Source organism: Haliotis rubra, unplaced genomic scaffold, assembly GCF_003918875.1.
Source record: "Haliotis rubra isolate DU_JTF1 unplaced genomic scaffold, ASM391887v1 Scf1219, whole genome shotgun sequence".
Classification (NCBI taxonomy): domain Eukaryota; kingdom Metazoa; phylum Mollusca; class Gastropoda; order Lepetellida; family Haliotidae; genus Haliotis; species Haliotis rubra.
Genome location: NW_025765136.1, coordinates 199,099 through 216,277, shown reverse-complemented (window position 1 = coordinate 216,277; position 17,179 = coordinate 199,099). Strand labels below are relative to the sequence as shown.

General features: G+C 42.9%; 1 protein-coding gene across 2 annotated transcripts in view; it reads right to left on the bottom strand.

The window, feature by feature from the left end:
• The window catches only part of LOC124265858 (leucine--tRNA ligase, cytoplasmic-like), a 62,621-nt gene that overhangs the window by 19,878 nt on the left and 25,564 nt on the right, over positions 1 to 17,179 (bottom strand). For both annotated transcript variants that reach the window (XM_046700700.1, XM_046700701.1), the window contains exons 17-22: positions 7,907 to 8,045; positions 6,787 to 7,002; positions 5,624 to 5,681; positions 4,670 to 4,733; positions 3,728 to 3,917; positions 1,602 to 1,692 (exon numbers count right to left, since the gene is read on the bottom strand). In XM_046700700.1, the coding sequence (XP_046556656.1) occupies positions 1,602 to 1,692; positions 3,728 to 3,917; positions 4,670 to 4,733; positions 5,624 to 5,681; positions 6,787 to 7,002; positions 7,907 to 8,045 (758 nt within the window). The remainder of the gene's footprint in view (positions 1 to 1,601; positions 1,693 to 3,727; positions 3,918 to 4,669; positions 4,734 to 5,623; positions 5,682 to 6,786; positions 7,003 to 7,906; positions 8,046 to 17,179) is intronic.

Genomic DNA, 17,179 nt, shown 5'->3' with positions numbered 1-17,179 from the left:
AGGAGCGTGCATCACGTATGGGAGAGCACCAGGGAGAGCATGAGTGCCGAGGGGAACGCTTGGGAGGTGAGCAGTGAGGCGAACGCCAGGCCAAGCCACACTCAGGTGCGCGCCTGGGAGAGTGACCAGCTGGTATGGCTGGGACAATACACTATGTCACAATACGATACGTATCGCGATAATTTACCTGCGATACGATACACATCACGATACATACACCTTGAAAGCATGACACAGTATTAAGATTTAAAATGATATATTCCAAGGTATTTGTGTATAACAATAACACTATTGTAACAAACAAACAAGTAACTCTATCATACTTACATATTTTCTCTAAATAAGTACTTTAGCATGTTTAAGATCATACTGTTTTGAAAAAAAAAGTGTACCGTTTTGTATCAATACACAAGTCGACGATACGATAGCTGTATCAAACTTAAATGTATCGTGACTTATCGGTAAATTGTCCCAGCCCTACCAACTGGATCAGGAGTTCAAGCTCACTCACTTAGCTAATGCATGTCGTGGTATGGATTGAACCTGAAGATGTCAAGCACTGGATGATCTGGTCCAGACTCAAAAACAGACCGCTGTCACATAGCAGACATATTACAGAGTGCGGCTTTAAACAACAAACATTTGTAATGGATACAGAGATGCCAACCCTAATTTAGCCCAATAAGTATTTTGGCCAAAAACTGCTGCAAACTTAGCATTTTTTGGCCAAGAATATATAGCTGCTCTGAGAACTTGTTATTAACGTTGTACTCACCTAAATCAGTAGTAAGTACCATATATTACCGTCTATAAGCCGAATTTTGAGGACCAAAAAAAGCAACTACACTTCGTTTTGATCCGCAAGTAGACGTAATATATATGATCGTGAATTCTTTGAATAATGTGGACCAAAGTTATAATTATTGGTAACTGCCAGTTGTCTGCGGTCTGTGTTTGCCACAATTAGGACCCCATCGCGGGGGATCGACTTATGCACGAAACATACCATTTTGACACTGATTTTAAGGGTCAAGTTTGGGGGTCGTCGTATTGATGGAGTCGTCTTATAGACGGTAATATACGGTAATATAATAATAGCTTGATACTGAATAAGATGTGGTTGAGATTTGTTGTGTATGGTACATATGCAATTTGATGATTTAATTTGATGTATTTTGTTTTAAAATCGTATATTTTTACTGATATCGTAGTCGGGTATTTTGTGTTGTTTATTCGTAACGAATACTATAAAATCGTATGGGTTGGCATCTCTGTGGATACATGTCGGTTGACTTGGGTAAGGACTTCCTCCGAAGAATAATGTCTCTTGTACATGTGTAAACAGACTGATGTTCTAAATATACATCAGGTACATTTTGTTACAGGTACACCATCTTCTACCCTAAAGACAACCAGCCCTGTATTGATCATGACCACAGTTCAGGGGAGGTAAGCAGGGGTCAAACAAACACAAGCTGCTCAGTAATTAGATTTTCCTTGTCAAGCATTGTTACAAAGGCCTAAATGCTGAACCTAAAGCAGTTTAAATACAGTAGCAGTAATAGGATTAACAGTATAAGATTGTAAGAATGTAAGTTTACCTGGAACTCAAAAAAGCCTGTCCTGAGAGCATCTTTGAAGAGGTAATTGTCATAGTTAGCCTTCGTCTCAGCTATGGCCTTGTACATTTCACTGAAGAAGGGAACAAGTGGCATTAAAACCAATGAATCATTCTGTTTTCAAGAAACTTGAGTCAGAATTTCAAGTAGAACTTGACAGTTATACATTATTCTTACAGATTCATAAAATCAATTCAAATGAGATCATTAATTAGTCCACATGACTTAATTGATTCACTTGTGCACATAAATTCAATCAAACTTGCAGAGGTTTCCGATTCTTTGAAAAGTGTCCTCCTAGGGGCACATATAAGCATTAAAATGTCCATTTTAAATCCTACGACAGTTGTAACTATATTTTCCAATGAAAATATTTACAAAACAAAAAACTCTTTTTTGTCTTGTTCGGCCACCCCTACAGGGCCCCTGAGGGCCCCAACAGCCAATGAGGGGAGGTTGGCGGCCCTACCCCAAGGAGGACTCTTTTCACATAATCACAAACCTCTACAGGTTTGATCGATTCTTTTTCCAAAGAGATCCTCCTTGGGGTACATATAAGCATAAGACAGACTTCAAGAGATGTAGTGTTGGAATTGTTATTCTGTCTGCCATAAGAAACCCAAACATAAGTGGAATTCTTCAATCTAGCAGACAGAAAAATAAAACACCCTTACCCTATCACCTGACCGCCACTGTCAATCAGGCAGGGGCGTGGCTAAGGGGAGGGACGACAGCTGCCAAGCTTATAGCCTAATTGGCTCATAGCGCATCTGCCTCCCAACCACTGAATTCGCAAGACGGATTCTGTCCACACCTGCTAAATGCGGTGTACAAGAGGGTGTTGCCCCCAAAGTACAACATCTGCTGGAATGTGAAAAGCAGAAATAGCCGTGGAGTACCCTCTGATGTTAGAAGCAGCAAGACCGGCTTCCAATCAAGACATCAAGACGAGATCTGCAGAAAAGGGATCATGAACCCCTCTGCCGACACACCAGCGCACATAACAGTCCCATCTATCCTCATACTGAACGTTTGTCGAATCCCTCCGTGAAGCCAGAATTGTGTCTGCAACTGATGAAGGAATTCCCCTCACTTGGAGGCGATTCCAGAACGACTGACCATTACAATTTTGACACGGTTCACTATTCGTTACGAGGGAGGAGTGCAGAGAAAGGGACAGCCAGGTGTGCGAGAAAGGATGGAGACGGCACAGCACAGGCTAATGAATCAATAACTTGGTGGGCACTTGTGCATGTGCTTCTCTAACACCTGGCTGTCCCTTTCTCTGCACTCCTCCCTCGTAACAAATAGTGAACTGTGTCAAAATTGTAATGATAGTTTCTTAAAGAACTTTTTTGGTGGAGTCCGGAGTTGGGTATTAGTAAATGATAAACATGTGTACTATTTATATTTATGTGGCAATTTTGTACAATGATAAAATTTGCAATTCATCGGTCCGTTTCTGACTCAAATGGACTGTAACTTGAAACACATGTGGAACACTAGACTCCTGCACCCGACGACACATAATATACTTGAGCAAATACTGAATGAAAACTAACTAAACATAGCACTCTCGCTTACAGGAGCCAATCAACTGGACAACAGGAACATGTCCTACCACAGGAACGACAGCATGAAAAGTAAGGCATGAGCTTCACGCTTAGAGTTACCTGCTCTTGTCTGTTGGGGCCCTCAGGGGCCCTGTAGGGGTGGCCGAACAGACAAACACGACTTCTTCATTGGAAAACTTAGTTACAACTGTTGTAGGAATTAAAATGGACATGTACCCCAAGGAGGATCTCTTTTGAAAAAGAATTCTTTTCACTTGGTTCATTCTAACCCTTTGGGTATGAATTACCCAAATACTCAAATAATTAATCATTTATCATGTAAAACTGACTTAAAAGTTAATTTAAGAAAAACCTTTAAGTTTAAAGTGTCTTGTCATCAAATGGTCAGAATTTTCTGTGATATACATGAAATATAACAGGAGAGTATCTCGGATATACGAAATACAACCACATCAGATGTTTAATACAGTCATTATATTGACATACTCCCAACAAATGTGCCTAACCCAGTGTGAAAACCCTCCCCTCAAATACCTAATGAAGACATTATCGTGGAATGTGTAGGCACTCGACGGGCCTTTCCTCAGTGTGTCCTGATTGGCCAGAATTTTCTTGACCCATTCCAAAAGGGTGTACAGACGCAGGACGCCAGCATCAGCCATTTTCTCCATGAAGTTGGCATCTTCCACAGAATCTCCAGCATCAGCTAGAGACAGTCTTGTGCCTGGACAAAACATATCCATCCATTCAACACCGGTCCCGATTTATTATAACATTCTTAATATCAAGCAATAAAATGTCCCATGTTAAAGGAAACAAACACTATGCAAAGATAGTACACAGGACCAGTTTACTAAGGCGTGAAAGCCAATCATCTAGATCTATAGCAAACCAGGCTCTTAAATTTTTTTAGAAAGTTGTCTCCCTTGAAGTATATTGTCTTTGAGTGGCATTTCAGAATTTGGGTGAGTGAGTGAGTTTAGCTTTATGCCACACTCAGCAATATTCCAACCACATGACGGCGGTCTGTAAATAATCGAGTCTGGACCAGACAATCCAATGATCAACAGCATGAGCATCGATCTACGCAATGGGGATATGATGACATGTGTCAACCAAGTCAGCGAGCCTGACCACCTGATCCCGTGTGTCACCTCTTACAACAAGCATGGATCACTGAAGATCAATCACAGGTTTTTAGAAGTTGTGAAGTACAATACTAACAAATTTCTGGATAACACATTCTTATATTTTGTAGAGTGATATTTCGGCAGAGATTCTTGTGACATTGTCTAGCAGAATCCTTGAAGTTTATCAAAAGGTAGATGACCATTTCCAGTCTTGTAAGCAAGGTTTCCACACTCACTCACTAACTCACAAACAAGGTGGTGATCAACCAAGCAGTATTGATTCGGGATTCAAACTCAGAATCACAGGAGCCTGGCAACCAGAGTGTCACAACATCTGACAACATACCATCAGCTGAGAACTTGGCCAATGCATCATCCAGGCTCATGAAGTTCCCTGTGCCTTTGGACATCTGCAAAGATACTGGTTGTGATGAAACAGTGTTCTCTGAACCATCATCTTAACACATAGAGAATGATGGAACTTTTGATTGTTGATGCCTCGACATTTTGACACAAAATGTACAAAATATCCACAAGAATCAAATAGCAATCTCCTGTCTGAACATGTTATGTATATACATGTGCATCTAAGAGATACTATACATAAATGAGATACTTTGGATGCCTACAGTGAGTTTAGTTTTACGCCGCAGCTATATGGTGTCGGTCTGTAAATAATCAAGCATTGTACTTCACAACTTCTAAAAACCTGTGATTGATCTTCAGTGATCCATGCTTGTTGTAAGAGGTGACACACGGGATCAGGTGGTCAGGCTCACTGGCTTGGTTGACAAATGTCATTATATCCCCATTGCGTAGATCGATGCTCATGCTGTTGATCAGTACATTGTCTGGTGCAGACTCGATTATTTACAGATCACCACCATATAGCTGGAATATTGTTGAGTGCAGTGAAAAACTAAACTCACTCACTCAATACAAATAATAATTGTTATCACAGTCATAAGTTTCTGGCAGGCCTGAGGGAAGCAGCCCTGCAAAAAAATGTCTGGAACCATCGTTGACTTGGCCCAATACCCCATTCCCAACCCAACACGTAAACCCGTAACCCCTAACACAAGACCCCATGCCCCCAAAACTTAACCAATTCTGTTTCTTCTTTTCAAGTGGTTACAGTTTTCGCTTATCACGCCGAAGACCCGGGTTCGATTCCCCACATGGGTACAATGTGTGAAGCCCATTTCTGGTGTCCCCCACAGTGATATTGCTTGAATATTGCTAAATGCAGCATAAAGCTAAATTCACTCTTCTTTTCCAAGGTTATATTTGTTCTATTTACCTTCTCAGAATTGAGCATGATGTGGCCATTAACTCGTACTCCCTTGGGCCACTTAGATCTGTTATAAAAGAAAGCGAGAGTCTGTGGCAAATGATGGCAATGTGATTCAAAGCATCTCTTTCAGGTATCATGTGATATGACAATGTATCTAGGGCTGTTCAACAGAGCCTTTCTGAAGTGATCACCCATTTCTCTTTGCACAATTGACCTTGTTGAACATGACATCAGCTACATACTTGTCACTAGGCCACATGACACAGCTACATACTTGTCACTAGGCCACATGATACAGCTACATACTTGTCACTAGGCCACATGACACAGTTACATACTTGTCACTAGGCCACATGACACAGCTACATACTTGTCACTAGGCCACATGATACAGCTACATACTTGTCACTAGGCCACATGACACAGCTACATACTTGTCACTAGGCCACATGACAGCTACATACTTGTCACTTGGCCACAGACACATGACACATGACACAGCTACATACTTGTCACTAGGCCACATGACACAGCTACATACTTGTCACTAGGCCACATGACACAGCTACATACTTGTCACTAGGCCACATGACACAGCTACATACTTGTCACTAGGCCACATGACACAGCTACATACTTGTCACTAGGCTATATGACTGTCACTAGGCCACATGACACAGCTACATACTTGTCACTAGGCCACATGACTAGGCCACAGCACACATACTTGTCACTAGGCTACATGACCACATGACAGGCCAGCTACATACTTGTCACTAGACACAGCAATATAATTTGTCACTAGGCCACATGACACAGCTACATACTTGTCACTAGGCCACACATGACACAGTTACATACTTGTCACTGACACAGCTACATACTTGTCACTAGGCCACAGGCCACATGACACAGCTACATACTTGTCACTAGGCCACACACATGACACAGGCAACATACTTACATACTTGTCTGTCACTAGGCCACATGACACAGCCACATGACATACTTGTCACTAGGCCACATGACACAGCTACATACTTGTCACTAGGCCACATGACACAGTTACATACTTGTCACTAGGCCACATGACACAGCTACATACTTGTCACTAGGCCACATGACACAGCTACATACTTGTCACTAGGCCATATGACTGTACCACCTACTTGTCATCAGGCCAGATGGCACAATGGTTGTAGATGAAGTAGGTCAGATGGTTGGGGATAAGATCTTTGCCAGACACTCTGACATCCAAGGGGTACCAATAGTTGAACTCATTCTTCAGCTTGTCCAGCGTGGCCCTGGGTATACCTTCCTTCTTTGGGAATGGGACATCCTGGAAGAAGATGTAGTCCCACACTTCTGGAGTCAGCTGGTCAGTCCTAGCAGAGAAATACACTCACTGACAAAGGGGACCTGTTTGAAAACTGAGTGAGGGAGTGTCACAATGATAGAAGATTTCATAGCTTCCACAGAAGAATGACTCTTCCTTTAAAGAACTTGAGAAAGTAACAAACTTCTTGTTTGAAACATTTCTATAAACCACCTCACCATGAGGACCAAAGTACTGTACATTAACCAATGTTTGCTGTCCAGACAACACTTCCATCAGCTTTCCCAACACAGGGGTCTGCTACGTATTGAGCACAAACTAATACTAAACTCTTGACAACCCCCCTCAAACTTCTTGGGGCTTAAGCTCACCTGATGCTGACTGACCCGACAACACTTCCATCAACCATCCCACCACAGGGAACTTTCTAGGGACTAAAACTCACCTGATGCTGACTGACCCAACAACACTTCCATCAACCATCCCACCACAGTAAACTTCCTAGGGACTAAAGCTCACCTGATGCTGGATGGGCCGACAACACTTCCATCAACCATCCCACCACAGGGAACTTTCTAGGGACTAAACCTCACCAGATGCTGGCTGACAACACTTCCATCAACCATCCCACCACAGGAAACTTTCTAGGGACTAAACTTTACCTGATGCTGGCTGGACCGACAACACTTCCATCAACCATCCCGACACAGGGAACTTCCTAGTGACTAAAGCTTACCTGATGCTGGCTGGACCAACAACACTTCCATCAACCATCCCACCACAGGAAACTTTCTAGGGACTAAACTTTACCTGATGCTGGCTGACAACACTTCCATCAACCATCCCACCACAGGAAACTTTCTTGGGACTAAAGTTCACCTGATGCTGGATGGGCCGACAACACTTCCATCAACCATCCCGACACAGGGAACTTCCTAGTGACTAAAGCTTACCTGATGCTGGATGGGCCGACAACACTTCCATCGATGACTCCGCCCTGGAGGAGGTGAGCTACAGTGTAGTAGGCCATGTAGACAGTGGAGTCGGACAAACTCCCAACCAGGTGGTCGGGGTCCCACGGGATCTTGGTTCCTGGGAACAGTCATTATCCCTCACAGACACAGAATGAAGCATGAAAGTTGTCTTGAGTGACCTATTACCAATGCCGACCTTGGGGCCCAAATAACTGATGTGCAGGACAGAAGATCAGCCATTAAACTGATTTGAAGGGTGTTAATGGCCAACACAGTAGATCATAACCTGCCAGCCAAACACGATCTGTCCACTACAACCTTATCTAGCACCTTTGCATTAAGAGTTTGAAAAATGAAATTTTTAGAGTAAAATTAATATTTTATACTTATCCTGACTCATGCTTATTGCTTGTCTTCTTCTTCTTGCGAACATAGTGGAACATGTGTATCTCCCAATTGAAGTTCCCTTCAATTAAAAAATCACTAATTAGTACTCACCACGAGTTACCTCCCTTCCACAAGCGCGGGAACAAGCCACCTGAACCCATGTGCCTCACTCTCTCCTTTTGTTTCGAGCCCGACACTTTATTTTTCCGAAGAAATCCAAAGTGTTAAGTGGGGAGGACGGGAGGGCTTACCTCATGAGTCAGGATAAGTATAAAATATTAATTTTACTCTAAGAATTTCATATTTTTCCTTATCCTGACTCATGCTATATACTTGTAGAATCCATTGAAAAAGGAGGTGGGAATATATATACTTTGGATTTTAATAACTAGTGATTTGAACTGTGATGATTGTAATACCCCTATGGGAACTTCATAAAGGCACTGAACTGATGAATTCCTGCTGTTTAACTTATCAGCTGCCATATAAAGGTTATTACAATTTATTGAATATGATAAAAGTATATACAACATTAATGTAAGCTGAAGCTATTAATGTGATAGTATAAACTTCTGTGAGTTTATAGTGGATACTTTTATAAATTAACCAAAGTATTAAGCTTAAGATATGCATATATTTAAGCTATAATAGTACAGTACAGTGTTTAAGATATAATTATAACTTAAGCTGTATAATAGTAACCAACTCTTTAGAGTTTGTTAGCTAATACATTTATGCATATGACCATATGACTGCACTTAAGGATTGATGAAACTTAAGCTGAACATATATATAGTAGCAAAACTCCTAGGAGTTGTAAGCTTATATATAGTATGATATAAAAACCATAGTACTGAGCTTAAGATAATAAATTAAACTTAAGCAAAATATATAGATAGCATGTAGCTATTAGTACTGTTATCAGATAAGTATAAAATCTGTAAGATAGACTTATCTTCTCCGTGGAACTGTCAACTGTTGAGCTGAGGACCATGGGACCCGAAATGGTGGATACCTGAGGCGTCCTCGGTGGTGATATCTCTCAGATAGTGGTTGGCAAACACCATATCGGATCTCCAGAAACATCCCTCCATTATGGTATTCAACGAGCAATTCCCATGTAGAGCGAGAGTTGAGGCTAGCTCTAATTCTCGTGAGGATTAGAAGCTCTTGGAGGTCGAGTCCTGCAGCCTTGTAGGCACGTAGTATGACAGTTCTGATCCAGATAGAGATCGTGAGTAGTCATGAGACTTCCGTCTCTGCGTAGCTGTAGATATAGGGATAAATAATCTCTTGAATTTCCCTCTGCTCTGTTTGGATCGTTGGAGATATATTTTCAGTGCCCTCACTGGGCATAGTGATAGATCCATCGTATCATCATGCGGTCCAAGTATGGATGAGAGAGCTGGGGCGTGGAATAATCTGTCTGGTTGACCTGGCAGTTGGTTTTTAGCTATAAAATCCCAGCGAAGTCCCAGATGAGCGATGTTATGAATATCATCAAAGCGTGTTCTCTCGTAATCCAATGCGTGAATCTCTGACATCCTGGCAGCCGTAGCTAGTGCTAACAGGAATAAGGTTTTGTGGGTCAGTGATTCAAACGATGTAGATATCAATGGTTCATAAGCCTCACTAGTGAGGTGTTGGAGCACTATATTTAGATCCCAGGCTGGAGCGTGAAACTTCCGTTTCTGATCCTCCAATCGGAATGCTCGTAACAAAGCGAGTAACTCTGGTGTTTTTGTTAACTTGACGCCCGTTCGCATAGTTATGACAGAACTTATAGCTGCAAGATAAGTGGACAAGGTTGAGCCTTTTAGATTCTTAGTTTGCCGTAGATAACATAAGAAATCTGCCACTTGAGGATGTGTAGCATATCTGGCTGTAAATCCTTTCTTAGCAGCGTAATTGACAAAACTGTGCCATTTGTCATTGTACAAGTTACGAGTTGAGTTACGTAGTGCAAGCGTGACCACTTTAGCCGCTCTGGCAGAATAACCTCTCTTATTCAGACATGCCTTGATACAATCCATACGTGAAGTTGGAATGCTTCTGGTGTTTCGTGCACTTGTTTGGTGTGCGGATGTATCAATAGATTGGCGTTGTGGGAGCTGAAGAATTGGTTTTCCCATTACTTGAATGAGATCTGGAAACCAAGTTCTTGCTGGCCAGTAGGGCGCGACTAAAATCAGATGGAGGCTCTGCGTTTGACTGATTTTCTGTAAGACTTGTGGGATCAATGCTGGAGGCGGGAAAGCGTACACGTTGAGTCTCTCCCACGATATGCTTAGTGCGTCCGTTGCCCATGCTAGTGGGTCTGGCACTGGCGACACGAGGGTTGTCAGTTGCTTGTTGAATCGAGTGGTGAATAGGTCTATCAGTGGAGATCCTATTTCCATGATTATTTGATTGAATATCTCTGTGTGGAGCATCCATTCTGTCGGCGACGGTTGGTGTGGCCGAGAGAGAGCGTCTGCTAATACATTCTTTGCTCCTGGAATGTGGCAAGCTCTGACGTGTATGTTTAGATTGTCGATTAAATCGAACAGTCTGAAACATCGAGTCAGTAGGTTCTGTGACCTTGTTGAACCTTGTTTGTTCACATAAAACGCCACTGTTGAATTGTCTGTGTGAACCATCAACTGAGCGTTCTGTAGTATGTTGCTCCAGTGACTTATGGCGTTTATGACTGCTTGCATCTCTAGCAGATTTATGTGACATTTGCTCTCTTGATTGCTCCATAGGCCTGACGCTGTCCTGCCAGCAAGGTGGGCTCCCCAACCTTGTAGTGACGCGTCTACGTAGAGATGTGTGTTCGATTCCCGGCTCTACTAAGGAGACGCCTGCGCAAACATTCAATCTCTTGGTCCACCAGAGTAGATGTGGTTTGACATAATCTGGTAGACTGAATGGTAGAGGGTCCTCGAGATGAGCATTGATGAGGACTTGTAACGGACGTAATTGAAGCCTGCCTCTGACTGTCAAGTCTTGAGCTGATGTGAGTAGTCCCAATAGGCTCTGCCACTGTCGTAGTGGTAACGGAGAGAGTAGGGCTTGAGGAATAAGTTGTTGGATCTTCATCCATCTGTCTTCCGGGACTACAATACGATTCTGAGCTGTTAGAAATCGTATACCTAGAAATTGCAGATCGCGTTGGTTCTAGGTCCGACTTGAGTAGATTTACTAACCATCCTAATTGTGTTAGTAGCTTGATTATAAAGTTCAGCTGTAGTCTGAGATGCTGTGGATCTGGATCCACTTGTATACCGTCGTCTAGGTAAAAAGCGCTGCGAAGACCTTGACGATGTAGGTATGAGACAATAGGCTTGGTCACTCTTGTGAATACCCAAAGGGGCGATGTGATTCGAAGGAAGAACCTTCCATTGGTAATGTTTCCGTCTAGGATAAATCTTAGATATTTCCTTGAGTTGGGATGAATCGAATGTGTAGATATCGTCTTGCAAATCTATGCTGGCCATGTAATCTTTGGGATCGAATTAAATGCCGAAGTTTCGGTAAGTGTATCATGCGAAACGTTGGTGGTTTGCATAGATATTCTCTGTTGAAGATGCTCATGTTGCATATGAGACGAAACTTCTCCTTGGAGTTTTTCTTCGGCACTAGGAAAACTGGGAAGTAGAAACCTGGTACGATGTTTCGTTGATCCAGAACTTCTAAGGCCTGTTTGTTTAGTAGAGTAAGTACTGTTTCTCTTAACATAGGTAGTTGTGCCGGTTGAACGTTGAACCCTGTGGGTTGACTGTTAACGGAGGCTTGGCCTTGAGTTGTATTAGATATCCTTGCTGTAGGATGTTGGATACATATGGATCTTGTAGTATTCCCCAGTTTTCCCAGTGTAGCTGAAGGCATCCACCCACTTGAGACGGTTGTACTGGAACGGCTGGGGGTGGAAGACTCCAGTCGTTCCGAACCTGAATTTCATCGTCTAAATCCAAGGGCACCTCTGGATGATCTGCCTCTAGATGATCCTCCCCTAAATTGGGATCTTTAGCTGCAGCTAATTTCTTGTCCCGTGCTTTCTGTAGCCCTGAGAACTTAGACTTGCCCGAGTATCTCTGTGTTGACTGTTTAATGACGTTCGCTAAGGTATCCATGGATCTGATCATAAGAGTCTTTAGATACTTCTTTGGAGACCTTGTCTATGTTGCCACCAAACAGTAAGGGCGATGACAATGGAGCTGTGTATAGAGATTCTGTAAATTGCTTATCCCAAGAGCAGGAGGCTAGTAAGCCTTGCTGACGAGCCATGGTAGTAGTTTCAGTAAGCGCTGACAGGTGCTCTGTAAGAAATTGGTGGTCTCTTTTCTGCATGAGTAGAGCTGAGTAGATCATTCTATCTTCCTCCTCTGTAGAATTCTTGAACTTGGTGATGAGAGTTTCATTAATCGTTCTAGATCTATTCAATCCAAAGAACATTCTCCTGGCGATGGTATCTAGTTGAGCGAATTTGCGATCGTCTACTTTGTAACTTCTGGACTTGGCATCGCTGATTAATTTAAAGTTGTCATCAATATCCTGGGCCTTGAAAAAGGGGTCCATATTGTGTCCAGCAAATTTCTTGGCATTGAAGACCGGGAAATGTGTAGATTGGACTTTCGAAGATTTGGAACAGGCTGTATCCAGATTAGCTGGTACCGCTGCAATCAGGTCAATAGGAGGTAAGGTGATATTGTCTACATCATCATCCTTGATCAGGTAAGTCTGAGTTGAATTCTCGTTCTTCGATGGGGAAGCAAGATGTAACTCATTCACCATCCAGTATCCAAATTCAGCCTCTGAGAAAATAATACCTTCTTCCTCTGATGTAGGGTCACATGTCGGAGTCCTAGATCTGTAGGAAGATCTATGAGAGGACTGTGGTGAACGGACTGATGAGTGGCTAGTGTAAGGAGACCTTGGAGGAGACATCCTCGGCGAACGCTGGGGACTTCGCAAGCTCTTCTAAATCTTTTGGGCGAGGTAGATATGGAGCCACTTAGCCTTCGCGACCTTCGCGAATGTATCGAGTCAGTGTCCGAATCGACATATGAGCGCTTGCTTCGCGAACGACCTCTGTGTTCTACAGGGTGTGGGCTCGGCGAAGCGCTCCTTCTCCGCGATGTCCCTCGCAACTGGAGAGGCTCTAGCTCCTTCGCAGAGGCGGCCTGGGACTTCCTTTGCGAAGTGATCACTACGGGCTGGGTTTCCCTTCGCGGAGGCGCGTTTGTGGACTCTGGGGCCCTACGCGAAGCCAAGGCGGGCTCTGGGGCCCTGTATGACTTATTAAGGGTTGGGCTCTGGGGCCCGTGGCTCTGGGGCCTCTGTAAACCGTAACGGTCCTCCATCAGTCTCATGATTTGGTTAACCAGGTCTTCTGGGACAGTCTGCGCTGGCGTTGAGGGTGGCCTCTCTGTGAAATTGATGGGACCCTCAATCATAAACTCAGGCGTCAGCGTAGGCATCTCTGGTTGCGTGTTGATCTGTGCTGTAGTGACGGTAGCAGATACTGGACGTTTCTTATGACATACATCTGGAATGATAATCGGAATGTCATCATCATATAAACATAATTCTGAGACAGGTAGAATATCGGAGTCAAAATTATTTGTAGCTTTCGTAGATTTCCCTTTTGACGAAGCTGTGGACCTGGGGGTTCGAAGCGTACGTTGAGATGATGTGGACGCTTTCCTAGTCTTAGACTGTGAAGACGGAATGTCTTGAGATGCAGGTCGCTTCTTGGACATAGCGGACTGCGTCCCAAGCTTATCCCCCGAGGGAAACTCCGGCAGGCCACCAGCTGGTGGCGGGTCGTCAGTCAACAGTTGACAGGGTATAATAGCTTCCGATCTATTAGCCATGACTGAAGATTGTTTACTAGAGATTTATCTGCCTTCCGTCTCAAAACGGAGCATAAATATTTATCAAAGGCAGAAATTGGTAAATTAATACATAATTTACAACGAGAAACAATAGACAATGGAGTAATGCAACTAGGGCATTTTAAATGTGGATCGGTAGCGGAATAACGTAGTTTACAACCTGTGCAGATTCTCATTAACGTAAACTGCTGAACAAACACGGCGAACCGTGAATAAAACAGCAGAAACACAACTAATAATCAATGCAAGTTGAATAAGGATACTAGATACACCTCTATCACTGAATATAAGAGGTACTAAACTAAATATAAATAAAGGATATAGTGTGTTGGGAGACACAGGCGCTCTCACGTCCAGCTCACTGGGCGAAGAAGGAGAGAGTGAGGCACAAGGGTTCAGGTGGCGCCCTCGTTCCCACGCTTGTGGAAGGGAGGTAACTCGTGGTGAGTACTAATTAGTGATTTTTTAATTGAAGGGAACTTCAATTGGGAGATACACGGGTTCCACTTTGTTCGCAAGAAGAAGAAGACAAGCAATAAGCATGAGTCAGGATAAGGAAAAATATGATTACACAATAGTGAGTGAGTGAGTTTGGTTTTACGCAGCTTTTAAAATATTCCAGCAATATCATGGAGGGGGACAAAGAAATGGGCTTAGCACATTGTACCCATGTGAGGAATCGAACCCAGGTCTTCGGCGATACGAGCGAACGCCTTAACCACTAGGCTACCCCACCGCCCCGATTACACAATAGTAGTACAACCAGAACATATTGAGAATTTAAAGACTGTAAACACACAGAGGGGCGTTGCCCCTAACACAGATATGCCACCCCACACGTTAAATTTTGGACTGTACTTTGGGCGCTGATACAAAGGTGTTTCAGTTTGTTTGGTCCAGAATTTCAGTGTATTAGGAAACAGCCACACCGAACTTTCATCTGAGAAAATCACATTGTCCCAGTTAAAATTTCTATGCTGTAAACACCAGTTCAACCTTCGCTCCTTTTGTTCAGGTTTCATGATTGGTGATGAAATTCCTTGACTTTTCAGCCAACCCATTGCATGCAGCTCAGTTCTAATTGTCTCTTTACAGACAGCCACAGTTCCTCTATCAATCATATCCAGCCTTAAGTTTTCTAAACTCCTTCGTATGGCTTTAGAAACCAGAAAACCAAGCCGCCTCCTGTCACCAACAGTCAATTTTCTGGGCCTACCTGTGCCTCCCTGGTGCTCAATGCCATATCCATTTGCAAATATTTTTCAAAACACGATAAACAGTGGACAAAGGGATGCCTGTTCTACTTGAAATCACTTCAGCTGATCTGATGTCCTTGTTATAATCCTCTAAAATCAACTTCCTCTTCTCTAAATCATCCATACTGAGGATTACTGAAAATGTCGTCTGCTAGCAAGTAAACAAAGTGGGATAACTCTTCTTCACAAACTAATGAAAAAGGATTAACAGAGTTGTCTCTCTTGAATGAAACCAAGCACTTGATAGCTGGTCAAGGTTGTTTATACTAGAAATCCAATTAAACATATTCCTAAAATTCTCAATAGTTTCTGGTCATACTATAGTTGTTTATAATTCATAGTAAATATAACATATTGAGTATTATGCCCAGTAAAAGAATATATTATATTCCTTCAGCGAATCCATGCATTATTATGCACTACACCCAAGTTAGCGCTGCACTGAAGGGCACAGCTGTAGCCTGGATGAACAACATGCAGATATATCATTATATCACAAGTCATATCATTGCAAGTCAGTTTAATGATGGATGAAGTCGTGGTTCTGACACAACTGATCTCTTACAGCATAAGGGTGCTCACAAACATTGAGCGAGTGAGTTTAGTTTTCCGCTGCATTCACCAATACTCCAGCTATGTAGCGCTGGTCAGTAAATAATCGAGTCTGGACCAGACAATCCAGTGATTAACAGTATGAGCATCGATCTACACAATGGTGATACGATGACATGTGTCAATCAAGTCAGCGAGCCTGACCACCCAATCCCGTTAGTCTTACGACAAGCATGGGTTACTGAAGATCAATTCTAAGCCATATCTTCATGGGTAAAACAAACCTAGAAACATCATCAGGGAAAATCTTAGATTTAATCTCAAAATCTAAATCTTTAGGACCCCGGGAGCCATCAATGCCACATTTAAGTGTCTTTGATGTTGTAGTCATCAGTTTGCCTGGCAAGACAAGACTTTTAATACAGGAAGGGAAGAATCTTCCTCGATAATCTCCAGGGTATATGTTCCGATAAATCTCCACTATACTCTGGATGCATCTATGGCTCGGCCCGATAATTTTATTACCTCCCTTTTCTGGCTCCGCATTTTCACAGTAGCCAATGGGCCGTTACAACAGAGCATGCCAGTGTCAACAAAGATAGCGTCTGCAGCCGCGAAGGTTTGTTTTCAGTGCAACTCACATTTGGGGGGAAATCATACAGACAAATTGACAGGTGGGAAACTTTAAAAAAATATATGCAAGAATTGAAAATTTTAACTATAAATTGTATATTTATATACTTATCCTATCTCACGACTTGCACCTCTCTCTCTTCATTCGACCATGAGTGGAAACGAATTAAAACTTTGCTCCAAGGCCTACCTTGCCCCTCTCCCGTGCTGTGCGTGCCTTCTGTGTCAGTCGTGCTCACTAGTCCATCAAACCCACAAACTTATCCTATCTCCGCGACTTGCACTTATCCACGGTAGGAAGGTGGGTCATAGATTACCCGAAATTCAAGCGATAACAGCTAAGTGTTATGCCCAAACAACCGTAGGAAGCAACTACAAGGTAGGCCAATAACTACCAAGTTACTACGTGCGAGGGTTAGTTCGAACCCATTGACTTACTAAGTACAATTGCTCCCAGGGACCCGGGATTCCCGAGCAATGTGGTGTTCAGTCACTACCTTCACAAAGTGAAAGGGCGTAGCTTAACCGAGTGTAATCAGTAGCAT